Source organism: Antrostomus carolinensis, unplaced genomic scaffold (genome assembly GCF_000700745.2).
Source record: "Antrostomus carolinensis isolate BGI_N321 unplaced genomic scaffold, ASM70074v2 scaffold925, whole genome shotgun sequence".
In the NCBI taxonomy this organism is placed as follows: Eukaryota; Metazoa; Chordata; class Aves; order Caprimulgiformes; family Caprimulgidae; genus Antrostomus; species Antrostomus carolinensis.
The window spans coordinates 20840-47579 of NW_010316853.1; the positions used below are offsets into that span (position 1 = coordinate 20840).

The window sequence follows — 26740 nt, forward strand, 5'->3', positions numbered from 1 at the left end:
CTTGTTATCAATACTAACAGTTATTTTTGGGTGGTGGAGTGGGTTACTGTGTTGCATCAAGCCTAACACTTGTTCACTCAGGTATCAAGTCTTGCCTCCTAATATTGACCAGCCCTGTCTTTTACAGCTCAGTAGTCAGAAATCAGTAAGTGCTATGAGTCTCTCATCCTATCAGCCAATTGTTAAAGGCAGGGCTAAGCCCTTAAGCACAAAATAGTTTCTCTCTACCAAAAAAATTCCAACTGCTTCCTGCTAAAGCTGTCCACATTAAAGTGAAATAATAGACTTAATTTAAGGGGTTGAATCTTTATTTTGATAGCAAAAATAAATGGTCCAATTTCCTAAACTATGTCACTTTCACTGAAGCTATCTGATGCACTTAGACACTACTCTTCAAAACCTGTTTATTCTCTGGGTGCTTAGTACAAGGTGTGATCTGTAACTTGTCTTTCTGTGTTGAAAGTCACATTCTGAGTTATGAAGTGAAGAAAAGGAAAAATAACTCTGGGTTCCAGACAGGGTTTTTCTTTGCCAACACTTGAAATTATTTTGACTGTGTTTTTTGAACAAAAGGTAGGCTTGAGCTTCCCAAAATGCTTGTTTGTGATACTTCTGAAAGTCCAATTTCTAAACAGTATTTGATAATTGTGTTGCAAAGCTGACTGAGACTTCATTGAAGAAAGAAGCAGCAGGCAGTACTTCCCAGACCTTAAGGCACCCCAAGTGTATTTGAGTCCCCTCAGTGAATTCTTCCTCTGTTACAGATGCAGTATCTCCAGCCCTTACCAGGTAGCTGTATTTCCATGGAACCCTCTTCCTTTATTGATGTTTATGGGTACATAGCTACTCCTCGAATTTGGAAACAGAAGTCCTCCTTGACCTGGCGCCTTGGCCCTGCATACTTGTTTGAAGAAGCCATCTCTGTGGAAACCATGGAGGTGATTAATAAGCTTGGCCCACAGTATTGCAGCAATTTCCAAGCAGTACAGCTTCCAGGTATGTGATAATTCTTGTATCCACCACCACTTCTGTGTCAGGGCAATGCTCTTTTTACACTTACAATCTGCTATTAGTATTCAAGATGTGCCTAGAGCTCCCTCTAAAAGTCTGGAACTCAGCGTTACTTAGTGTTATACAAGATTGTAGTAAGATACAATGAGGATCTTGTAATATACTGGAAATGGGGCAGAAAAAGAAGGGTGAGTGTCAGGCAGCAGAGAGCTGGAGAGATTGCAATTTCTGTTGGACAAATATTAAAGCAGCAGCTTTGTAACTGAGGCATTCTGCATTTCTGGTGCAACAGAAAAATATGGCAGAAAAAGAAGCGTTGTCTTTAGTTGCAAATGCCTGCAGAGTAGGATAGAGGAGTAGGGGAATAAGTTACATTCTGTTTAATGAAGAGGCATTTTAACTAAAGTATACTGTTAGCTTCAATTATTAAACAGGCAGACAAAACATTTAAGTTATCGATTCCTGTTTGTTCAACAAGGTTTGTTTTCAGCCTGAAAAAGAGAAGGTTTAGGGGAGATCTTATAACAGTCTTCCATTACCTGAAGGGGCCTACAAGAAAGCTGGGGAGGGACTTTTTACAAGGGCAGGTAGTGATAAAACAAGGGGAAATGGCTCTAAACTGGAAGAGGGTAGGTTTAGATTAGATGTTAGGAAAAAATTCTTTCCTGTGAGGGTGGTCAGACACTGGAACAGGTTGCCCAAGGAAGTTGTGGATGCCCCCTCCCTGGAAGTGTTTAAGGCCAGGCTGGATAAGGTTGCTCAAACCAAGTTTGAGCAACATGGTCTAGTGGAAGGTGTCCCTGCTTATGGCAGGGGGGTTGGAACTAGATGATCTTTAAGATCCCTTTCAACCCTAACCATTCTATGATTCTGTGATTCTAAGTAGTGCATTCACCTCTGTACTAGAGCTTGAGATTAAATGGAATGGTCATTTCCCATTTGAACAGAGCAGAATAATCCCACCTTGTGATGTTCCAGCTTAAAGCAATGTGAAAAGACTGTCTGAAAGTACTCTTTCAGAATGCTGTCTATCTAGACACAAAAAAATAAATCTGTAAGTCAAAAATGGGAAGGGTTTGTTGAAAGAGAAATTCTATCAAAATACAACCCTAAAATAAAAATACTGCCAATGGAAGTCGGAAGGATTTGATTTTTCTGAAGTATTGAGTCTTTATGAGGTCTGAGGTGCTTGTTCTCCTCCGTACTTTGGTCTCCCCAGCTGGACTTCAATACTAACAGATTGTGGCCATCTGACTTGGCCACTCAGCGGTGCAAGACATGATCTCATCATTGTGAAATGATCTGTCTTGCTCTCTTCCCACCGTCCGCCTCTTTTTGTGGGGAGATGAGGGGAAAGAAACTTTTAATTGAAATTTTGACTTAAAAAAAGTTTCATCACAAAACTCCAAACTATTATAGTTTAATCCTTAAAATGGATTTATGACCTTTTTGTGAACAGCAGTTTGCATTGTTTCAGCAGTGTTGTGTCCCATCTCACCAGTGCCTCATTCCTTCTCACTAACTAGCATCAGCTATATGGAGGCTTATACTTTTTAGAAGCTTCCCATATGTTGTGAGTTGGCAGCTCTGAACTTTTGCCTCTCTTTCCTTTTTCTTCCATATGAATCCTCGCTCCTAGTACCCTGAGAAAGCTCCCAGTAACATGGAAGGCCTCTGAAATGTTTTCTCTGCCCAGAATGTTTCTTTGTGTTGTATTAACAGAGAAATGTTTATTCTGAACTTTTCTGAACCTCATGAGATACTGGGAGAAGATGTAGGATCTACACAAAGCAGTAACTGTAGGAGACAAGCCAAGCACGTCTCTTACTGATGATTACACTGGCAAACTGCCATGAGCTGTGTTGCAAAGGGTGAGGGCTTTTTTCTAATTATACATAAGTCAAAATCAAATTCCCCTCTAAACATTGGTTTCCTCCAGTTATTTTTCAGCTGCCCCTCTCCTATCTCATACGTCAAGCATGCAAAGTTTCTTCACAGATTGATAGTCTCTCTTGTTTTAGGTAAGGATGAGTACAGTGATTATAATCCTACACCTCTGGTGACAGAAGAGAAAATTTCTTTTGGAATCAATGCCGTGTGCTCATCTTTCACTACGGTCCAAGATATAAAGAGCTCCTACAATGAAGTGGATGGCCGGCTGATTGCCAAAGAGGTCATAGATTTCCCTCATTTGTCTTAAACACATTTGCTCTCGTTTCTGATTGGTTTCCTAGAACATAGATTGTGATTTTGTCTTAGTTCCATGCCTTCAGTGATTTTTTTTCCAGCTTCTCTTCCCATTCCTTAACTCCACTCTACTCATTGTTTTGTTTTAATCTGTGACAGTGTGAACACAATGTTAAAAACCTTTCTTGAAACAGCAACAGAAGCCATAGTTTTCAGGTCTAGTGAAAATTTGGTTTGGTCTGTGATTTCTTAATGCCTTTAAGACCTTTCACATGCTATACTTGGCATTCTTGGCAAGAATGTACTGACATGTCAAAATAATGAGGTTGTAGGATATCTTAGGTGGGTGAACAATGTTTGTTGTAACAATCAACTTTGAAGGAAAAATATTTTCAAAGTCTAAAAGTAATAATCTAAAGTATTAGAGCGTCTACTTGTTATTTTTTGTCTCCCCAGTACTATTCTGTTTTTTCCTAGGTTGTGTCTTTTATCTCTTTTAGATTGGGATTAACTCTCGGGACAGTTCAACTCCAGTATTCCTGGCTAAAAATATTGCTGGACATCTCTCAGGTTCTTTGAGGACTATTGGGTCAGTTGCTCTGGGACAATACGGTAAATGCACTATCCCCTAATGTTTCATATTTTTTTAAGAGTTGGGCCTTTCTTTGTCCAATAACAGATTTAGTCCATGTAACTTCCTGGTAGAGTAACGCTACAATTTCCTAGGGATAAGAGTGTTCCAGTCCTCTCCAGCAGCTACTAGCCTGAACTTCATTGGAGGCCCTGCCATTCTTCTGGGTCTCATTGCTATGGCCCGTGATGACCACACCATGTATGCAGCTGTCAAAGTCCTGAACTCCATCCTGAACAGTAGCCCAATGAGTGAAAAATTGATGAGGCACATGCATGGCTACCAGGTAGATACTCTCTTGTTCATTCATTCTGGTCATAGTCTTTCCCTTGGAGGGCTTCATCCCAAAGCCTATCAATGGCAATGGACCAAGCATATCAGCACTTATGGTTGTAACTTTGTAAATTATGAGATCTTTGAGAGGGAGGATATAGGATAGTGCTCTAAATTCTGTGCTTACATCTCTGGGAACCTCTGTAACAGTCTATCTGCTGATGGGAAGGTGAAGACAGATGCTTCTTGGTCAGACATGATCTGATAATGGAAGGTGGTATGCTGCCTGTATTAAGAACACTATAGTTGGTAAAGCCAGTGCAGCAGAATTGTGAGTGACCCACCCTTCACCTTTTACCAATACATTTGATCCCTTCCACAAGAGACCACTTCTCAGGCAGGTCTTCTTCCTCCCCTTTACTCATCCAGCCTAAGATTCCCCTTTATAGACTGCCCATTGTAGGGCTGACAATTAATTTCTCTGTCTCAGTCTTTACTGTGTATTAGGAATTGTGCTGATATAAATAAGTATTGTCTGGATTTCATTAATTTGGTCTGTCCTAAATTCACCCTTCAAAAGTGAAAGCTGTGCAGACTGAAGAGCTTGGTTGGCTCAGGGCTTTGGGAGAACCAGGGCAAATTTTAAGCACTATATACATAATATTGGATGGGTTAAGGCTCAAGTGTGAAGTTTCAGTTCAGTATCATTTATTTTATGCTGCACAGGCTAAGCAGAGTCTTACAGTACAGAGAAGACTCTTTAACAGGGATTGTTCCAAACGAGACTCTTAACATTAGTGCTTCATGAATGATTTATTATGTTTTCCATTTTTCAAAATTGTGACTTGTTCATAAATTGATCCTGATTCATATGAATGTATTTATCATACTTGGATATTGCTTGCCCAGTCCTTTCTTTTAGGTGAATGCCAGCCCTTAGATTGTGCACAAACTGCTCCTTTTGACTTTGTACTAGATAGTATTCTCTCCACATGACTGACCATCATGCTGTAATGGAGTGGTTGTGGTCTTTGTTTGGATGTCTGAACCTCTTTTTTTTTTTTTTAAACAGCTAACTAATAAAAACATGTCTTTATAAGTATTTTCAAATTAATATCTACTCCTCCCAACCTAATAAAAATGTAGTGGCTTTCTGAACATTTTTCTCACTATATCAGGAGTTCACTGGATAATCAAAGATAGACTCATTGTGAAACTGGCAATGTTTCATACACATCTTTCATTTGAAGAGGTCAAAATTAAATTTTTTTTTAAACTAACACCATTTGCAAGCAACTAAGAATACAACCATGAAGAATAGTATAGAAAACCTCCTGTGGTTATTTACAATTATATTTATATGTTGCTTTTTTAAAATTCCATTCAACATAATATGGCATGTATTTTGCTCCTGTCCAATGCCACAGAGTTGTCAAACCCCTTCAAAAACTTACCCTTTCACCTGCTACACAAAATTTTATGCCAGGACTGAAATCTTCACTTACTTCATGGTGCTTATATAAGATGTATTCATGCATGACTACTACAGCCATGTAAACGGTGCATTTATCTTTAATTAAAGAATAATGTTATATATGAGTTTATAAATATAAATTTATACTCAGAAGATACTAAACCTCTTTTTTTCAGTTGCTGACCTATCTATTGAAAAGGAAGACACAACTCTTAAACAATAGGATTTTACAGTTAATGTTCTCCCTAGTGGGCACAGCTGAGCTTGGATTTGAGTCTTCAGTCATCAAGAATTATAGTGCATTCCAGTATGTTCTCTGCAACTTTGAGGTAAAACTGTTGATGTTAATTTGTGAGTTTGGCAGTATTAAAGATGGCTTTATATAAGATTTATTTTGTTCACAGCACCTACTGGATCCAATATTTGGGATGGGGTGGTGATTTTCTACACTGTGTCTCACCTGGGCAGGTGGTAGCTCCAGGAATGGCATGTTCTCTGTCACCATAGCTCCCCACTGTGTCCCTGTGCAGTTTCTGGAGCAAAACCCTGATGGCCTGCTCCTCAGGCCTCGCTCAGGAGCAACAAGTCCTCACACTGACAGTGATTTCCGAGTGCCTGCAGGTTGTCATTGCAGAAATGATTGAGAGTTTGTGATGTTATCCTCCCTGAACTACTTGTAACTGTTTCTCTGCCATAGTTTACTGTCCTCTCAGCTCAGCAGAGCAGTAAAATCTGTGTTTTCCATTGTCTTTCAGCTTTGGATGAAAGCACCAGAAAATCTTGACCTTGTTCTTTTTTCACACCTTGTGGAGATCTTGCAGTCCTCCAGGTACACAGGCTAGTGTTTCAATCAGAAACATGTGGGACAAGCTCATCTGTAACCTGAGGCTGGAACTGTGAGGTGGATATGAAGCGTTGAATTCTAGTTGGAATCGGTAGACTCTGGGATTGAATCATTCCTATATTGCTCTTTCAAGGCTGGAGTTAATGATTTAATCATCCCCTGAGAGCACTGTGGAGCTAGCCTGGGAAAAGCTCTCTGGTGACCTGGTTCACATGGAACCGCTGCTGTACAATGAATGTTTAAATGTCTGCTGGAGAGGGGAAATCTGAATGTTTGAATTGAGTATATGAAATAATAATAATAAAAATTTAGGTGAAGTTGCGTTTAAAAACAAAACACAACCAAGGAAGAGTTTTTTGTAACTATACTTTCTTAATCAGCTGTACTAGAGTTAAATGTATCTGAAAAGACATAGCATGACAAAGGGGCTGAGTAGAGCAGGATGATAGATTCCTTCTTTTTGGTACCAGCAAGCTCTATGTAGAGCTGTCCAGTGTCCCTTGATGAGTTTTAAAAGAACAGTGTTTATTGCCACCAACTCGATGCTTAAAAATTCAATAACGTTGTTTTCTTTGAACTCATTGAAATGCAGCAGTTTCCAGGGGAGAGAGCAGATGGAAAAGGTAGAGAACACACCAAGAAGTCTCCAGATCTCTGTTGCTGACACATATTCAATTTGTCTGATAGTATTTGAAATGTTGCCAAGGCAACATTAGAAACCAAAGGTGCAAAGTATTAGTGCAACCTGAGAATCTTTTTTAGTTGAAACCCAGCAAATTTGGTTCTTTCCAGTAAAAGCTTTTAATAGTCCCTGTGCTTTTTTACAGAGATGGATGTCACAATGCTCTGGTTGCCTACCAGGTACAAATGGTGCCCAAGCTCATTTTCCTCTTCAATGATCCTGAAATCAGTAACTCCAGGATCACTGTGGCCTGCACTATTCTCTCCCTTCTGTTACAAGGATACTTTAACACAAGGGATGTTCTCAGGTAATCTTCAAGTCTATAGCTTTTTCTTAGTTTACAGGTGAACTATACTCCTGCCAGTGTTGGAGAGAGCTATATAACTTCCCTCACCTCATCTTCCCTCACCTCATCTTCAGTAGGAGCCCCCAGATCTTTGGCAACTGGAGGAACCTCACTGATAAAAAACTCTTTCATGTCTTCAAAACTAGACTTGGGTGCAACCTTATGTTTGTGTGAGAATGGGTTGGGTGATGACCCTTACAATAATGGCACAAACAGTTCTGCTGTTATGACTGGGACTACTCAAAAGTCTGTACTTAATATTTGGTTTCATTAAACCCTGCCCCTAAAGTATTGCATCTTGGCCCCAGTCAACTATGTATGTAATCCTGTTGGCCTGGCTTATATCCCAGTAACTATCCTTTTTGTTCTTAAATTTCAATCAGTTAACATAAGTTAGTCAGGATTTCATGGAGCAAAGAATTTAAATCCTTGTTTGCTTTCCATAGAATGTAAACACTGCTCCATTTTTTATAATCCCAGTCTAGTTGCATCAGCCTGTAGCCTATGAACCAAGGAACATCCACACAGTGCTGTCTACAGCCAACTAACTCCAGAGAAATGCACTGCACAGATGACAGCTCTGGTTTTAAAACTCTTTGTCAAAATAAAATGTAAAAACTGAGTTGCCCGTTAAACCTGTGGTCTATGCAGTCTGCATTTAGCTCTGTTGAAGAGTACCAGCACCTCAAGTAGTTACTGTGGAGTAAGCTAATATGTGAACTTACTGCTTGTCAGCTGTTCTGTGGAATTACCTGTATGTATGTTCCTACCCTGGGCTTCTATGAGTTAACCTATTATTTTTTCATACCGGTGTGAGTAGTGGATTTAGTATACCAAATTTGCCATGTGGTAAGGAGTATGAATGAGCATTTTTCTTAAAATATCATTATTTGTTATTCCATGGTAATTTAATTGGTTGTCAGGCCCATGAGTGCTGAGTGAATAGAAAAAGACAGTACCTATCCTTCCAGCTGCAGGAGAGCAGAGACTATAGCAGGCTTTCAGCTGCACTGAAGGGTGCTGGGGTTTCTGTTGGTCCCAGACTCCTGACATATCTAATGGAAATTACTGTGTGGACCATTCCTGCAGAACAAGCGTGTTCTGTCCCTTAAGAAATGCCCTTCCTGTGGGGAGGAGGAGGTTATGCACTTTAACAAAGTGTGTATGTCGCATTAATCTATCTGTCCTTAGAACCAGGTAATGTGTTAAAACAAACTATAGGTGAAAAGAGATTGCCAGTCCTCCTCTTTGAGTAGTTTCTGAGGTTTCTGTGCTCTCCTCTACATGCTTGGAAAACAGGTGGTGATAACAGTGATATCTGAATGCACATGGAGTTCAGAGTCTTTTCTATAAACAAAGTGCTTAACTTGGCATCACTTTCTTCATAGTGAAAGACCTTTAAAATCAAGAGAAAGAGAAAAATGTTTCTATAGTAGAACAGATATTACTTGCATTTGTAGATAGATGTCCTTTTTATTTGCTTCCTAGTTTGTGAACTTTTGCATTCCTATTTCAACACTGATTTCTGCAGCCATTAGAATTTCCAGTGGTTGTCCTTAACAGTCATCGTTAATGAGTATTGAGATTTGCATGTAATCTCAAAGTAAATGGATGACTCTCTGTCTGCTGACCAAAACTGGTTCCCTCTTTCTCTGCAAGGATTGGATTGTTCCTTGTTTACACTTTGAAACCTTCTTCTGTGGATGAAAATCAGATTTGCCTGGACACTGTGGCTGAAATGCCCAATGAAGGTGAGGAGCTACCTTTGGAGTATATGTTCTGATGGATAGCTAAAGTAATTCCTTTCTTCCCCAAGGCATGATAAACCCTAAATTCAACATAGTGCTTCTGCCTCCAGTGTCAGGAAGAGGGACAATTCATATTACTTAATCTGGAAAGGGACAGGCCTCATTGAGGTGACCTGAAGTTGTGGGGAAAACTTACATTGCTACAAAGGCCTGATATGAAGAATAGTGAAGTTACAGTCACTGTGTGTGTATATGTATCCAGGAAGGCCTGACCTACAGCAAGATCCTCCTTCTGCTAAGGGAGTTCACCTTTTGTCCTCTCTCTGCTAAGAAGCCAGCAGTACTTTTGGCTGCGTTGTCCAGGGCCTACACAATGTTTGATTTCAGATATAGACAGAGATGAAGGCCATTAAATGGAAATTGTCCCAAAACTCACATATTGGGCCATTAGAAGGAATAAAATTTCACTTGGCATCCTGGATTTTCTGTGAACAGTAGTTGTAGCAAATAAATATTTGGAGCTCTGCACCTTTTAAAGTATCTGTGTATTTATATCATCTTTGTGTGTGGGAACTTCCAGCCAGCTGGCTCTTCCATTGCGATCTTTCAGTTGAGACTATATTGGTTATTGCACCTCCAAACAATGTATTACATTAAGGAGACACTGATAACTGTAGCCTGTATATATAGACAAGATAGCTAAGCAATACAAGTCAGATTGCCTGTTTACATTTCCCTCTCTAATTAACCTGAGACTGCTTCCTCTGGATTGTTATTCAACATGTAGTCTGGATGAGTTTTAAGTAACTCTAAAGAGAGGACTTCGACAATGCAAGCATTGGTCATTTCTGATGTTAGCAGGAGTTCTTATGCCTAAAATCTGATGTCTACATTTTTTTACTCTGCAAAAGACTGATATAAGTACTTCAATTGGGCTAACCTGGTGCAAACAAGGTTGTTGATCAAAGCAATGGAACATGTGTTTTGTCTCTTCATTACTCTTTATTACTTTCTGATATTTGTAGCCTTAAGCCAAACATCTGGAAAGACAATCTGGCTTCGAAACCAGTTACTGAAGATGCTGTTAGATGTAATGCGCTCAAACAAACTTCATCTGTCCTCTGAGTAAGTAGAAACAATTTAGGAAGATGTGGGTGAGTGTCTGTCTTCTAGATTTCCTCTTTTCTGGTATTTGACCAGGACTAAACACACTGATAATATCTGAGTCCCAACAAAATAGTAAGAGCAGACTGAATTCAGAGTTATTTTTTGTCAGTGATTTATCTGACATTCACACAGATGTGTGATCTAACCATACATCTGATCTCCTTTTTGAAAAAAGTTTAATGTGTTCAGAAAATGTCTCAAAGGAGGAACTTGGATATTGCTATTTCTTCTGCATTGCAAGGGTTGAAGAAATCCCAGCTGTTTTTGAAAATCAATTCAATCTAGTGTGGGATTACTTGCACCGCCTCTATCGTAACCATGAACATGCAGTTACTGTAGTTCTACCTTGTGTGACTGAAAGGCAGAGTTTGTAGTGCTGAGTGCTGTAACTGTGCATTGACACTAGTTAACGTATCTTGGACTTCAAAATTTAAACCGGAATTTTGAATTTCATAGCTTGAAAGTTCTAGTCTGTTGTAGTTTACTTCAGTTATTGAAACGCAATCTCAGAAGGAGCTTCATGTTAAGGAACTTTTTTGACAGTAATATGAAGTTGGATTTAGTGGGTATTAAGTGGCTTGAACTCTGTGGACAAGTCTATTGTTAAATCTTTGCAATTTTGTGTAGCAGTAAACCTTTAATCAGATTTTTTTTTCTAGAGAAACTTTAACTTCTAAATCACTTAGAGATAATCTTAGATAAAAATCTCTTTTCTGTCTTCTACCATGTCTCCTTTAATGTGCTTTCATTTCCCTGTTTGTCCTAGGGAACAAGAAGAGACATTTTTGGCCTTGGGGCCAGACTGGTTTCTGCTGTTCATACAGAGCTACCTGCACTCTAGCACAGTTGTGCTAGGAATCAAGCTACTTCTGTGCTTCCTCCACAATCGTTTGCTGCTGAACAAATTCAAGGAGGGGATGGTGGCTGGGCGCTGGCTGGAAAACAGCTCTGTGGGGTTGAGTATTCTAATGGGTATGTGTTGGTTTAATCCTCCCAAAAACAACCTCTTCATCCAGCTCAGTGATAGGAGGTTGCTGAAGTGTGACAGGAGAATTCGCACTGATATCAGTAGACCAAAAATTGATATTACAGAGTCACAGACAGTAGGGATTGGAAGGGGCCTCTGGAGATCATCTAGACCAACCCCCCCCTGCCAAAGCAGGTTCACCTAGAGTTGTGATGCATCCAGGTGGGTTTTGAACATCTCCAGAGAAGGAGACTCCGCAACCTCTCTGGGCAGCCTGTTCCAGTGCTCTGTCACCCTCACAGTAAAGATTTTTTCCCTCCTGTGTTCCAGCTTGTGCCCGTTGCCACTTGTCCTGTGAGTCTGGCCCATCCTCTTGACACCCACCCTTTAGGTATTTGTAAACATTAACAAGGTCCCCTCTCAGTCTTCTCTTTTCTAGGCTGAACAGACCCAGCTCCCTGTCTTTCCTCATAAGAAAGATGCTCCAGCCCCTTAATCATCTTTGTAGCCCTAATTACTTTCTAGGGCAAGCTAATCCTTGTACTTCAAGTTTTCTGTGCTGAAGGGTGGAAAGCATTGCTTCTCCCTTGCACAGTAGTTGACATTTCTGATGAGCAGTTGCAGGAAGATGGGCCTTTTTGTCTTGCATAAAATCAGGCTAGTTGATAAGCCTTTGAAGTGTTCAGATGTCAGCTCGTGCCCTGAAACCTTTTGTTTCTTTAAGATTTGTTCAGCTTGTTTTTTGATGGCGAGACTTTTGGTTCTGAGAAAAGGAAGATAAAGCAAGAAAAATAATTCAGGGAGAACCTCCTGTAACAAAAGTAATAGTGGGAAAAATTCTTATCTGTTAGTCTGAGTAAGTTTTGTGAACTGTTGATGTTGCAGCTTAACAGAGTACTGAGTGGCCTGGGACACAGACAAGTGAAGATAAAGTTGGGTCAGTAATCCTTCCTCTGATATGGCATTCATTTTTAGACACTTCCTAAGAATGTTTTCCGTTTCTTTTCCTTCAAAGATAATTTAAAAACTCATCCTCCAGTGCCTGAAAATGAAAATGGCTCCTTCTTGATTTTTGGGTTTTCTGTATTGCAAAGATGTCTGACTGATCATGTCCACATCCCTGAGATCTACTTGCTCATGGCAGGACTCTTTCTGGCAACGCCACAGTCTGAACCACCTGAAGCAGCCAAGGTATGAAAAAATAGTGGACGAGCATGAAGCTACTATTGCTTTACTATTTTGGCATTTTGTGGCCTTTTCTGAGAGGACTCTCAGACAAGTTAACCTTATGTGGTTTTAGTGATAGCTAGAATTAGTCATTCATACTTTAAAAATTAAGTAAGTTAACTTTGATTTAAGGAAATTTGTGTTCAGAACAAACTTGTTTGTGCAAGTGTTAAAGTGCGGTAGTTAAATGAAATTTAGAAGGTAGTTCAGCTTCCCTGTATGTTTTTACATTGTCAAGGCTCATTAAAATCTCAGAATTAGTGGATTTGAGTATTTTCCCCCAGAGTCCTGAGAAGCCATAAGGCATTTTTGCCCTGGCAGTGCCAAAGGTATCCTTCAGAAGAGGACAATCCGTGAGTGCTATCCTGCATAAACACGTTTAATAGGAGAGGGAGGAACTACTGGATGTGAAGATGTTTTGGGGTTTTTCTCATGTGGAGAGAGCAGACATTGTTCTTGATGTACCATATATAATTCCCATCTCTTCTTGAAATATATCTCTTCCTATTGTAGAAAGATCTTGAGTCTATGTTGCAGTGGATTTTGCAGCACCACCTTACAGAGAATGTCCTCAAAATTGGGTTGTGTGCAGAGGCAGCTACTTTACTGCTGGAAATGGTTAGAGTCACTGTGGACAAGGTAAGCATTTTGTTGCAAGGACAGTGTAGTGGGAATGGCACAATAAACTTCCTGAGAGAGTCGGATGTCAGTGACAGCCTTAACCTGTAACTCTTAGCATTTTTCTGCCCTCACAGGTAAATACTGAGTATAACAGCGAGCAGGGAGTTCAAAATGTCAGCACGGCTATTGGCCTGGTTATATTACATACCAGATAATGTCATGGGCTCATGTTTAAGAACTTCTGAACACAGAGATGGAACTTTCCCACAGCATTACCTGTTTTGGCCGTTCTTAATGATGAGGACGTTCCACCTTTCTGACTGGGTGCATCTTCAGTCAACAGGTTGAGAGTTGGCTGCTTGTGCCTTGCCTCACTTCTGTAGCCATGTCATATTTGCTTAGTTGTTTAGGAATACCTAGGCAGGAGCAAAGAGAAACCTACATAAGTGAGAGGAATGCTGCCTTGACTAGATGAACATTTGTCTGTGTTTAGCCTATTGCAGATGCAGAAGACTCCTGGGAGATTGCCTATCCAGGGAACGTTATCCAGTTTCTGTGCTTGATCTATCACAGTTATACTCAGGACTCTGTTTGGCACTGTCCTGACTTCTTGAAAACTTTGGCTATGGTTGCTTTCCATTCTGGACCACCCAAGGTATGTGCATCTGAGCCAGCACAAGCCCTTCCAATCAGACATGGGTTGCTAGGAGGAAAATTCAATTTAAAGGATATTATGAGTTAAAATTCATTGTTGTCTGCTTCCACAGGGAGGCTCTGAAGGCCTTTTATCTCCTGATGATCCAGCCATTGCTGAAGGGAAAGGCTGTGTTGATCCCTCCTCTCTCTCACTTCTACCACACCCTGCCAAGAAACAAGCGTGGGATTTTGTGCGAGTCCTCCTGATGGACAGTCTTCTCAACATCCCAGCAAGCAAACAAGGGCATCCCTTTGAGCTGCTTCTTGAGGTCTCTTGTAGTCATCGGGCTTTGCTGCTCTGCCTTACATGGGGGGTGGAAGTACAGGAGGTATCCTGCTACTGGCCTAGTGATCGAGGTGCTAACAGTGATGAAGTGGTGTATTCAGTCAGCATTTTCAACAGTCTAGGATAAGGTGGAGATCACAGCTCTTATAGAGCATGCACTACTTTCTGGCAGATCTGGACAGCCTATTTAGTGGAATGGAATTCCTACATTTTCTGCAAGGAGGAAAGGCCTTTTCTGCCTGTTCTGCATCCGTATCAACTAAGAAAATGCTGCCCCTAGACAACAACAAAGGCATTTTTCAGGCAACATTTGACATTGAAGTAAAGCATAAAAAATTTTCCTTTTTCCTTGGTAATACCTGCTTTTCATTAGAGCAGCCTTTGAATTTATTGAGAACATAAGATTTCATATGGAGCATTCCTGTGTACTGATTTTTGTGGCAACAGTTTCTTTTCAGTGCTCAAATAAACCAAAATGAACTTGGCTCCACTTTTAGGACAGATTAATACATGCTGTAACAGCTGAGTCTGGGTTATGGATTTCATCCACTCAAAGCACTGGAAAGAGTCATAGTAGTCTGAAGAAAGTGAAAATGGAAAATTTAGGCTTCAGCCCCAAGTTGTCAGTAGTCCAAGTGTCCCAGATGTGAGTTCTGATGCAGACTTAGCTTAGTAATACAAATAGTAATGAACATAAACTTGACTGCAACTGTCATGAGTTAAATTGTCTTGTGGAGCAGCAGTTCCCTAAAGGCATATGCGGTATCATAAGGCTTGGTACAGTTTAAAATAGAAGATGGCTCTCCTTACTATCTGAATCCCCAGTCTGCTAAATGGAGCTGAAATTCCCTGAGGTCAAGATCTCTTGGGAACCACCTGTGAAATTAGGTTCTGGCCCTGTGTCAAGCCTTGTTTGTGTTTAGTGTGCAGAGGGGAACTGTGCTGGCTATCAGCTAGGGAGTGTAGACCTATGTAAGATTTCCTGTTTCCCAGCTAGGGTATGAGGTTCTGCCATCTCCTCTGCTGTCCAGTAACTGTCCAGACATGCGCTCTTGCTGAACTCTGGATAATAGGTGCCATGTTGTCTTTGCACAGAGTACACTAGATGTCTGCATTTACATGTTACTGTGGATTAGCTGTCACGGATAAATTCTCAGACTGCAGAAGCTGTTTCATATGCCCACACCAAGGGCTGAAGTGTGCAAGTGAGGTGGAGTGGTTGTCCTTGCTCTTTTTGTGCTGTTTTTCCCCTCCTCTTCCTAACACAGTGCCTACATGTTTAAGGGAAATGTTGGATATTTTAAATTCTCTCAGATAGTACTGACTGTCTCTTGGAATTTCTACTCACTTCTTTCAGCAAAACTTTTAATGAATCTGAATCTTTGACAGGCATAATCTGCCAAAGATCCAATTAAATTGGGCTGAAAGTGAATTTGAGTCTGATTTCGTGGCTGTTTTCCTGCTGTACTAATATGTATACGGTCACCATATAGGCTTCTCCAGAGGGTGCTACCAGTGAGCAGAAGAGACATTTTCAGACAAAAGTTTTGCTGTCTGCTATGGATGTCTTCCATGTTACCAGCCAAGGCGAGGGGAAAACAAGACCAAGAGGTGAGTGTTGAGAATCAGATAATTAGCTAGCTGGTATTTGGTATGTAGCTGTAATTGCTAGAAAGGTTTGGAAACAGTAGCTAGAAGGACAGGCCAGCTCAGCAGGCTGGACTGTCCATTCACTTCTGCTGTAGGTCAGTTTGCATAAATTACTAGAGTTTTACCATTTTTCTAGAAAACCTCTTTTTCTCTCTTTTTGCGAACAGATTCTGAACGTTAAAAGGTGAGCACTTAGAAAGAAATCTAGGTTTATCTTTGAGTGCTTCTGGAAGCAGCCCTGATAACTTAGTTGTTGCTGCTCTCCAGAACAGATTCTGAACGTTAGAAGGGGAGCACTTAGAAAGAAATCTAGGTTTATCCTTGAGTGCTTCTGGAAACAGCCCTGATAACTTAGTTGTTGCTGCTCTCCTTTTTGAGTCATTAGTTGGAAAAGTCCTTCATTATAGCATTTTAGTGAGATTGCTTCTGTCCTTAGGATGGAGCTGTCATTTCCTGTCTGATTAAGGTATTTCTGCTAGACCTAGAGTTTTCTTAGGCATGTCCCACATCTGAGACACTGGCATGAGATGAGACTGTTCCTGCTCAGCTTTGGTAACCTCACAGGTCACATTTATTTGCATCTCAGCTTCTTTTGGCACAATCAACAGTCTTGTATCCTCTCCAGGGAGCAGTGATCCTCATGGCACTTCAGAAACAACTGCACCTGTATCCATGATGAATATTGCTTATTTTGCTCAGAAGCTGGTTGAGAAGCTGAACAGCGGATTGTTTGCTGCTGACCCCAAGCAAATCCTGCTCTTCACTGCCAAACAGATTATGGGGGTGAATCACATGAATTATTTTTCCCAACTGTTATCAACATACTGTAATGTGCTCTGTTTCACACTGAGGTTGTGATACCGCAGTTCTCAAGAAGATGGCTGTAATCTGTTTGGTGATTGTGATTATTCCTGTTTTCTTGCATGACCTCATAATGGCACTAAATGACAATCAGAGCTAGATGGTGCAGCGTAAAGAAGGGATAGCTAGTTCTTTTGTGCCACTATGTATTGGCTATGTATGTATTGCTGAACAGGAATAAATTAATCTCTTCCACAGTTCCAGGGACTTCAGCAGAAATACAGAAAAATTGAATTTGTATCTAACAGGTAGTTCAGGGGAATTTTGCTGAAATACATTTGCAGTAGTTTAAATGAAGTGAGGAGAGTGGATCCTTGGGGAGAGAGTTCTTTGAGCAAGCCAAGTACTCTGCTGTTTTGTGTTTTCACAGGTCTTAGAAAGCACTGTTTCTCAAAAGGAAGTTTTCCTCAGTGCCCTGTACAACTGTCTAAACAGAGCCATCCTGTACTGCCTGTCCAGACCACAACAATCGCTGCCTGAACAGTTTAATGTCCTGAACACTCTCAGTGTCCTGCAGGAACAATGGGACATTATTTTTGCAACTTACAACTCAAATAGTAATTTTGTTGTCTGCCTAATGTACTGCCTTTACCAACTGAATTCGGGCAGGTAAAAAATGTTCATCTTAGTGTAACGTTTGTTTACATCTCTATGCTGTTATTTATGGGAGTGGGTGGAAGGGGGAGGTTTCACAAAACTTAGGCAGTATCCATTTTGGGGAATCTCTAGAAGCTGAGATTGAGCTGGATTCAGCTAGACTGAGGACTTTGGATGTAGTATATGTACTGTATCTTAGCAAGCATTTGACCCATTGAACTCAGTGCTCTGGGGGTTTAAAGCACCTTTCTGTTTTAAATAGGGCAACCATCCACTCTGATTTGGTGTCTGTTGAAGTTGCAGAGTAAAGCAACTCGGGGAAAGATGGTTGTTTTCCTCATACATTTAAAAAAAAAAATGAAAAGCAACAACAGAAATGTTTTGATGTAATTTTTTATCATTTAATTTTGAGGAGAGGAAGGTTACTAATTAGCTCAGTATTTTGGAGGCAATGGATTGTCTTTCAGCAAGAAAGTGGAAGGGATAAACTGTTCTTCAATAAGGCAGCTGTTTTTTCCACGAAATACTAGTGAGCAGAAAATTTCCTACCATCTCTATTGCTCAGAGGCAGGCTAATATGTGTGTTTGTGGGTGTAATAAGCAAGGCACAGTGGATGGTAATAATGTAACACCTATTTTTTTTTCATTTTAAAAAGGATGTTTTGTTTCAGAGGCACCCAAACAAGCTTGCATGTTTGTCTAAGCAAAACCCCTTAAATTTGCACATAGGTTTAATTGCTATTCTTCATTAACCAAAACATCTGTGTGGTGTCTGTTTTACTCATCCAGCATTTCCAGCAGCTTACTCACTTCAGAGTAGTAACTGCAGTTAACAAGCTTGAACTGATTTCAGTGGAGTTTGCTCACAAGCCCGTGATTAAAATGAGAATCCAGAAATCTTCCTGGGATGTGGGCTAGAATCACTCCACATGCATGCAGGTAGCCATTCTCTGAGACATCCACATGGGCTAATTGAGGAAGATCATTTTTTCTGATCCAGCAGCTATTCTTGTGTGGATATATTTAAAACATATATAAAACTATGCATGGATCTTGTGTATCTTTCTGTTATGGTTATTGTTACTTGGATCTGAGCTGCAAAGTCCTGGTTGTACTGAAGTTAGGAGTTTTGCCATTGACTTGGATGAGGCTAGAACATCTATACCCACTCTGTTTGCTATTCCTACAGGTAATGTGTCGGAGGTACTCTTGCTGATGTAAACTGGGGAGTTATTTTGGAAACTCTGTTTTGCAAAAAGAAGCAAATATTGGCTAGTGCTTTATTCACATAATGATGTTTGTTGTTTCAATGAAAACCTTCTGTACTGCTTAGATGGTGTGAATTGAATCCATTAATACAATATCACATCAGAAATGAGCAGCACTTCCTGAGGTCTTTTCTTGATTGTTCTTATTCCGGTCAGATAATCATTTCCAGGCCAAAACTGTTGAGATGGGGTAAAGATTGCTTATATGTAGAAAGAGAAGAAACATTTTTTTAAAAAATAAATAACAGAAATGTTAGTGTTATCCAAAAGGCAAACACAGTAAATCCAGGGAATCAGAACTGTGGTATTTAAAAGAAAATCAGAAATAAAAATGGCAGCTTTGCATACCCAAGAGATTTGACTTGCCCATGTAGTAGTGGCTGTTTACAATTGAAATAATGTAGTATGTTTCTAGTGGCTATATATAATATATATATTATTGACAGCACTTCTGTGACCAAGTCCAGGTTGTCTGGATGCCTTAACTAAGCCTATTGCATCTCTTGTAAGTAGTACTACTGTACTGAAATTCCTGGTGTCTTTTACCTACTGACTGGTAAATTGCCTGACACATACCCCACCCCCAAAGCAACACTAACTCTTCTTGGCCATCATGACGTTCTCAGTTATAATCACATCTACATGTTACTAATCTCATGGTGCCAAAGTTTGTGGCTTTTTTTGTAGAGTGCTTTATAAACTGAATGAACAATCATTGGTGCAAAGAACTTTGACTAAATAAGCAGTAAGCAGTTCAGGTGAAAGGTATGGTAAGACAGTGTTTCCCACATAAGGGGAGATACCTCTAGTAAAGAAATTCAGAGCAAAGATATGGCATACAAGATGCTCAAGGGAGGTGCAAGAAAGCTGGATGCAGTCTGTCTACATCAGTACAGCCCCGTGTTCCAGCTAGTTGAGATGAGCAGTGGATACAAGCACACCAAGAGGTGCAGGGATAAGGCATTTACAACAGAGTGATCCATAGGATCTTGGTGACTGCTCCTTGACTTTGAAAACCAGACTGGAAGTGGATTAGTTCCCACTAAGACCTGCAGTATCATGTGGGTGATGTAAGCCCTCGAGCCTGGGAATATTGATCTACTAAACTAATCGAGTAGGACTGGATGTGTAGAAATACCTGTAGCTTTTTCACTATCCTCAGTTTTGTTATAAGTCTTGTTTCCTCACATGCCCTCCTTCTTTTCTTTCTTTTTTTTTTTTCACAGCTGTCCGGAAGGTTTTGGGGTGGGTGCAAAACCAAAGCTGGCTTCATATCACCAAATTTTCCTTGCACCCAGTGAAGAGGAAAAGGGCAGCCTGCCTACTCCAGATGATGGTAATTTATGATGCATGTTGTCTTTGGTTTATGGAGCACAAAAGTGCCTGGCCTAAACAGCTATCAGAGCAGTTTGTGCAAGTGCTACTTGGTTGCCTCTTTGGTGTGTATGCACCGCAGGCACAACATAAAGGAAGGAAGGTTGTGCTAAAAATGGCTTGTGTTGGCATCAGACATTTTTATTCAAAATTCACACCCCACATCCTAAGAAGTAATGGATATCAGTTTGGAGATCTCTTCCCCATGATGTGGCAAGTATCAGTGCCCAGATACATACTATTTGTAGCTCTATTTCTTTTTTCAAGGCCTATATAGATCTTGTTTCTTTTTTATACACAGGAAGAAATATTTTGCTCTTTAAGAGAAACACAAAAATTTTTGGGCTGAATTCAGTGGGGGGGTTATCAGATGAACGCTACAGCAAAGTAATGGGGTTTTTTGACTTGGATGAGATGCAACCAAATAAATCTGATTTGCAGGGAAATACAACAAAACAATTTAGCACTTCCTTATACTGCATCCTGTTGCTGTGTCAAATTGTTTCATGACTTGGTTACCTTCCCCCACTGTCTCTAATGGCGTTTGGCAACATAAAGGAATGTCCTTTATGTGCTTTAGCATTCTATATATGATAATAAGACAATCAAAATGCTGATATGATAGTTTTCCAAGGCAGAAACCAGTTAGAATCATCTGTCACTCCTACTTGTTTCTTTTAGGGAGCTGAAATATAGTAGAAGAAATGTCCTGCTGTTTTGTGTGTTAGACTAACTAGTCTGGCTTAGAACCTATGCAGGCAAGAGACAAAATGGATGAATTCCACTGGTGCCAGCAGTTACTCTAGACTAGTGCTGTTCCAAATGAGATATTTTGCTTTATCTGCTGCTTTACTTGTTACACAAAAAATGATTCTTCATTTGTAGTTTCTTTTGTTTCCCAGTCCATCAGGAGATTCTGAGAATGGTAGAAATCATCTGGAAGCAGCTCATTTCTCAGAGGCGGCAGGCTCTGGAGGACACTTACAAGATGGATCTTTCTGTAAAAGGAAATGACAAAGAAAGGGACATGAAGATAACAGAGATCACTCCTTTATGGGAAGAAATTATGACAAAAGCTTGGCAGCACTTGATAGGTCTCTGTTCTTTTATGGAACACTCATTGTAGTAAGCAAAGACATTGCACTAAATGCAGTGCTTAATGGGAAGACACTGATTCCCTTATTATACCTTCCTCTGCACATTGTATGCTAGATAGATCAGATTCTCAATTTCTTTCATTCAGGATTGTGATTGCTTTCTGTGTCATGATCCAGCCCTTCTGTAATCATCTGGTGATGTTGTAGGGCTTGTGCTGTACTGCAAGAAACAAAAATCTCCTTAAACAATTGTATCCTGTAGGAGAATTTAAAAGAGAAGATATTTGGGTGAAGAAGTGCATCCCAATGTGTGTAGTGTTGCAGGGATTCAAAGTTCTTGCATATATAATGAAACTGATCTATGGCAGAGTGCTGTGAGGCTTTTAAATAAAGACTTGAGTTGTACATGTTAATTCAATGCTCCTCTTATAAACAGAAGGACAATCCAGCTGGAGTGGGACACTGCTATGTTGTTGTGTTTTGTGTAATGGGGATACAAACTCTCTACCTTCCCACAAGCTCAACTTCAAGTCTTACAAGCTTTTTTGTCTATTCTGGCCCACAGCATCTGAAAAGAAGCTTCTCCAGAATAAAGCAGGGCCAACTCTGTCACAGATCAAGCACTATTCCTGGAGTGAAAGCCTGTCTTCAGCTATTAAGTTGATGCCTGGTCGAAACACAAAGGAAATGACACACAAATCTGAGGTAATTGATGCTCTTTGTCTTTTCTGGCTCTGTCACCTATCTGCCTTTGATATGGCTCTGGAGAGTTTGTCTGGGCTTGGGAGGTTTCTGAGTGTCTCTATTGGCATGTTCCATTGTAAACTAGACACCTATTTCAGTTAAGGTTTCTTTTCTAGACTGCTAGAAATAATCACTAAGAAATAGTCATTGTTCTGAAGAACTTCAGTTGGCAGCCTTAATATGTAACATATTAATGTATGCTTTTTGCATGAGGCCTAATTATTTGTCTTGAAAGAGAAAACCTAAGCACTCGTGTTTGTGCTCCCAGGGATCTGTTTGGGTCAGAGCAAGGTGAGGAGATGCTGGCTTTCCTGGTGCTTTTGACTTACATTGCTTATGTAAACCTTTTCCTTCAGACAATTACTATGGTATTTCCATAGTACTGTCCTTTCAATTACTACTCAATATGAGGTATTAAAGGTCCAAATTTCAGTTTAGCCTTAACTGACAAGGAGACAAGTTCTTATATAAACCAGGGATGGGTCTGGAGTGTATGCAGCATTCCTACTGCCAGCAGTGCAGCTGAACTACCCTTTCCATGTGTAAGCTTCTGTTTTGCTGAGAGGGGGCCATTTCTATGTTTTTGCTGGGCATTTGTTGAGAATACAAATAAAAAGAATCAGTTAGATGTTACTTGTTTAAGTGTGTTAGGACTAGAGTACTTAGGTATAGGGTAGGGCAGCAGTGTATTGGCAGAATATTCAGAGCTTTGGAGTGAGCTTGTGTTATTGCAGTGCTGAACATAGTAAGGTCTTTTTTTCTCCTGTTGAGGAGACAGTAAGTCTGTTACAGCATTGGTTTAGGGAGTCTTAACCCTCTAGCTCAAGCTATAGCAGGTTGCAGCTTTATCTCCAGTGATGACTGGTTCACTTCCAGGTGTGTTGATCAGGAAGGCTATGATACCCAAGTAATGTGTCTGACACTACCTTACTGAGCTGCAAGTTTTTTCTCAGCATGCCACAGCATCCTTCTCATTCCTTAAAATCACTTTGCTGCTTACAGAGTGAGCAAGTTCTTCCCAAGTACATGTGTAGACTGTGATGTCATACTATAAGAGCATCAACTATTTGCCCTGGGGTCTGTTTAATTATTTTTTAAAATTAATTTTGATTATTACAGCTGATTACACCTCAGTGAGCAATGTAATTGATATTTGTAAATGTATCCCAAGGAACATTTTGTACAACATGCTTTTTGCTGTTGAAGGTTAAAGACTCCGTTATTGGTTTTTCCCTAAATATGCCCACATCATTAGTTCCTCCAGTGAAAAGGTTGCCATCTGGAAAAGGCAGCACGGAGACATTATTCAGGCACAAGTGCATGAAATTGGTGTTTCCGCATCTTCTGTCTCTCTCCTGCAAGGAAGCGGCTTGTAATTAAAGGAGCTAGGTTTGGAGGAAACATTACTCATTTCGTGTTATTCCTTATCATGTCAAGGACTGACAGCTCCACAGCTCTGATAAATTGTTCCCCTCAAGAAGATGCGAAGCTACAGTTCCAAATGTTCTTCTCCACTCTCCCTCTCCCCCTTTCTCCCTCCAGCCTATCTTTGAAAGAGTTTGATGCACTTTTCAGAGAGATGAAATCTAAGAGGAAGAAAATTAATTTCTTTGCTCCTCAACAGCCCTCTTTCTTTACACACTTCACAAGCAGGGTGTAAGGTGGGATTTTCAGTATAAAGGAAGTTTGGAGTACAAGTTTCATTAAAAGATAGTATTTGTGCTTCTAACTCATATTTTTGTCCTCACTTTGGTAGTCACTTTAAAAAGCATTGTAATGTGATTTTGTATCATTTGCTGTTTCTCAGGTGCCTTCTGTATTCATTTGGAAAAAATCTTAAAATACTGGCCTCTGTCTTCACTACTGCTAGTTATGGACCTATGTCCTATAGCAATAGGCACCTGTTTGAAACACTGACATAAAAAGACACATAGCAGTGTGAACTACATAGTGAGAGACAAAGCCTTTAAATCCCACAGTAAAATAAAAATCTTTGCATTTATTGAGAGCTAAGCACAGTTGTTCCTAACTGGGCAAAACTTAGTAAATTTGAGAAAAGTGCAGAAATTCATCCAGGATTTCAAAGCTTTGCCTGGTAGAAAGAAGAAATGGGTTGGTTACTGAGTTATTAATTTTATTCCTTGGTTGACTGAAAATAAACAAAGAAGTTGAAGCAGTAGTAACATTTGCTGCAGATTAAAAAAATCCCAACCAAACAACACCCCAAAAACTCACAACAAAAACAACACCCCCCCCCCCCCCAACAAAACACTTCCCTTGAAACTATCAACTTTTTCCATCTTGTCATTTACAAGATAGCAAGAGTGCTTTTGAGACCCAATCCTCAATCTGGAAAAAACAGCAAAATTCAAAGTATTCACTCCAGCAAAGGATCAGGCTCCATATTTCTGCTGTACATTCACTCAGGATCTCCAGCATCAAAGCCCATTCCTTGCTATTTGGTAGCAAATGTCAGAATTGGCAACCAAATGCAGCTGTGTTTTCCCCATATTTCTAAATCCACTTTGCTATCTCATACTCTGCTCTGGGCTTTGTCTAGAAGGCATGATCATTCAGAAAAGAGAGCGTGATAACATTTCTGGTAGTGGAATGACGATAACCTACTCTGGTAATTGCTATTTTGTGATTTCTTAGAAGTCTGAGTAGCCATGCAGGAGCAATAGGAGCACTGTACAAAGTCAGATTTTTTTAATGCTTATAGGTGACAGAGTTGAATAGATTTGCCAGCAGGAGGATATTCAGACTCTGAATACAGTGCCAAAGGTTTCCAAATCATTGACTTTTCTGTTTCAAAGTGAGCATTTTAATATCTTGCTCTTTCTCTTTTCTTCCTCCCCCAGTCCCCATCCAATTTTGCTGTCAGAATCAAGAATATATATTTAATTTTTAGGTTAGCAGTGACTGATTTTGTCGCGTTCAAGCTACAAGAGCAGCAAGGGGCTACTATAACAATGATATTTCAGTAAATTGTGAATCAATCGGTCAGCAGCTTCTACCATGCAGTGTCCCAAGGTTCTTCCTGAGGATGAGTGCCTGAGCAAGGCTACAAGCAACATACTTCTAATTCCTGTAAGACACACTGCCTCAGGGCTGTAGATGCAGTTATCCTTTACAAGAAACAGAGCCTCTGGAGTTTTACAGCAGGCCTGACCATGCCTGTCCTCTCGTGGTTTGGATGGTTAATTACATTCCTCTGTGACAGGCCCATACACCTTGAGAGAATGAAATAGAAAAGGTCTTCAGAATGAAGAGCTTAACAGAGACCTCCTAACTAGTAATTGCAAAACCAGAAACTTTACGGTAGGATTTTGGTCAGTAAACATACACTTTTGAAGACAGCTATAGATAAAGAGCCAGCATCTGATCTTCTTTGTGCTGGTTTTGTCACTGTCTATTGCAAGAGAATTCCTCCTGGTTAAGTGATGGGAGAATGCAGCCTTAGAACTCTAAGGATTTTTGAGCAGTTTGATGTATAGCTTGCTTTTTGCTCTGCTACCTTTAGTGTATGCAAGTGAACAGGGAAAAAAACAAACAAACAAACATTTAATTATCTTTACCAACCAGAAATTACTAGGTGCTAAGTTTGGCTTAGTTGGGACTGATTAATTTTTCTTTAGCTGAATTCTGCATAGTTTCCTAACAACAAATACCCTTGGCTGAAGTAATAGCAAATGTCTCTTGGGCAAGCTCTACTGAAAGTTGTCTGTTGAGTCCTCCCTCTGTAGTTTGATTCCTGAGAGGAAGAAACACAGCCTCTCAGATCTCTTCTAGGAGTTAGTGTTTCTTTTGAAGTCTGAGAAATACTGAGGCATGTTTCAAACAACATTTTATTCCAATGTCTTTAGGACTTTCTTTAGTTTTAGATTTACAGGAATTTTTTTTTTTATTTTTTTTTTTAGTTTTCTTTATAGCCACCAGGCTTCTCTTAGGCCAGCAGCTAAAAATGTTGTTGCCACAGAAGATTACTCATTTCTTACACCAAGAACAATCTTTTCAAATGTCACAGCCAGCAAAATTTTTTTAAAAAATGTTTCACAAGTAACACTCATGCTTAAGAGAAATAACGGCTAGTACACCTAGCATTTCTCATGATTCACCTGTGGGGGTAATACACTATATTTTGGTAAGTATCTAAACATAAAATTTCCATTGACTTCAGTGGGAGTTTGAACTACAGGCTTAAATTCCTTCCATGCTGGAAATGTAAATCTCTACATCAACACTTAGATGAGTTTTCTAATGTGTTTTGTATAGTGTTTACCTAATACAAATAGTAGCTGCATTACAGATACAGAATTAGTCCTGTTCGGAGCAGGGCTCTCACTCTACATGATTCCATCAGGAGAGAGCACTGGGGCTTCATTTACTACTGGCTGTCAGTCTTGCTTCACACTTTTTGCAGCCATCTTCACAGGTTTTGCATTAGTTGTGGGGGAAGAGTCAGATATAACCCGTTTTAAATTAATATGTACAGATCATACTCACAAATTCTTGGGTGAGATGTCTGTGTGCAAAAGTCTTTGTTTTATAGGGTAGTTTTAAACAAGGCTTTTCAAGCAGAGGTGTTTGATGTTGAACTGGAAGGCTGATGTATTCCTAGGCTCTTGTGAGGGCATAGAAGACCCAGCACCAGAACAAAATCAGCATTAGCTCAAAATGCTGTGTGTCAGTGGGCTTTGACTTCTGTAAGAAAGAAACTTTATCTCAAGTTGATGGACATGAATTTACAGAGACTTGGCCATTATCACCCAAGACATCAGTGTTAGCACTAGCAGCTGACCCCAGAGATAAGTAGTGGACCAGTGCCTTCAAATACTAGTTACCTCTTTCCTGCATTGTTATAGCATCTTTCAACAACTGACTGTAAGATCAAGGCTGATGCTGACCTGCCTGGGTTTTCAAACAGTAGTAGAGTCGCTACATAAGAGGGTGGTTGTTTAAGGTGGGAATTTATGTGAGGTAGTGAAA

The 26740-nt window shown here is 40.0% G+C and overlaps 1 protein-coding gene across 1 annotated transcript in view; it reads left to right on the top strand.

Annotated features, from left to right (window-relative positions):
- The window catches only part of LOC104525256 (WD repeat- and FYVE domain-containing protein 4), a gene marked incomplete at both ends in the record, with an annotated part of 56948 nt that overhangs the window by 20229 nt on the left and 9979 nt on the right, over positions 1 to 26740 (top strand). Inside the window, 20 exons of the mRNA XM_029085057.1 lie at positions 765 to 996; positions 3033 to 3184; positions 3699 to 3810; positions 3925 to 4115; positions 5753 to 5905; positions 6332 to 6405; positions 7248 to 7409; positions 9108 to 9199; positions 10222 to 10321; positions 11130 to 11335; positions 12346 to 12521; positions 13071 to 13196; positions 13672 to 13833; positions 13946 to 14143; positions 15654 to 15771; positions 16436 to 16593; positions 17042 to 17280; positions 19763 to 19872; positions 20813 to 21004; positions 21573 to 21712. Coding sequence (XP_028940890.1) covers positions 765 to 996; positions 3033 to 3184; positions 3699 to 3810; positions 3925 to 4115; positions 5753 to 5905; positions 6332 to 6405; positions 7248 to 7409; positions 9108 to 9199; positions 10222 to 10321; positions 11130 to 11335; positions 12346 to 12521; positions 13071 to 13196; positions 13672 to 13833; positions 13946 to 14143; positions 15654 to 15771; positions 16436 to 16593; positions 17042 to 17280; positions 19763 to 19872; positions 20813 to 21004; positions 21573 to 21712 — 3093 coding nt within the window. The remainder of the gene's footprint in view (positions 1 to 764; positions 997 to 3032; positions 3185 to 3698; positions 3811 to 3924; positions 4116 to 5752; positions 5906 to 6331; positions 6406 to 7247; positions 7410 to 9107; positions 9200 to 10221; positions 10322 to 11129; positions 11336 to 12345; positions 12522 to 13070; positions 13197 to 13671; positions 13834 to 13945; positions 14144 to 15653; positions 15772 to 16435; positions 16594 to 17041; positions 17281 to 19762; positions 19873 to 20812; positions 21005 to 21572; positions 21713 to 26740) is intronic.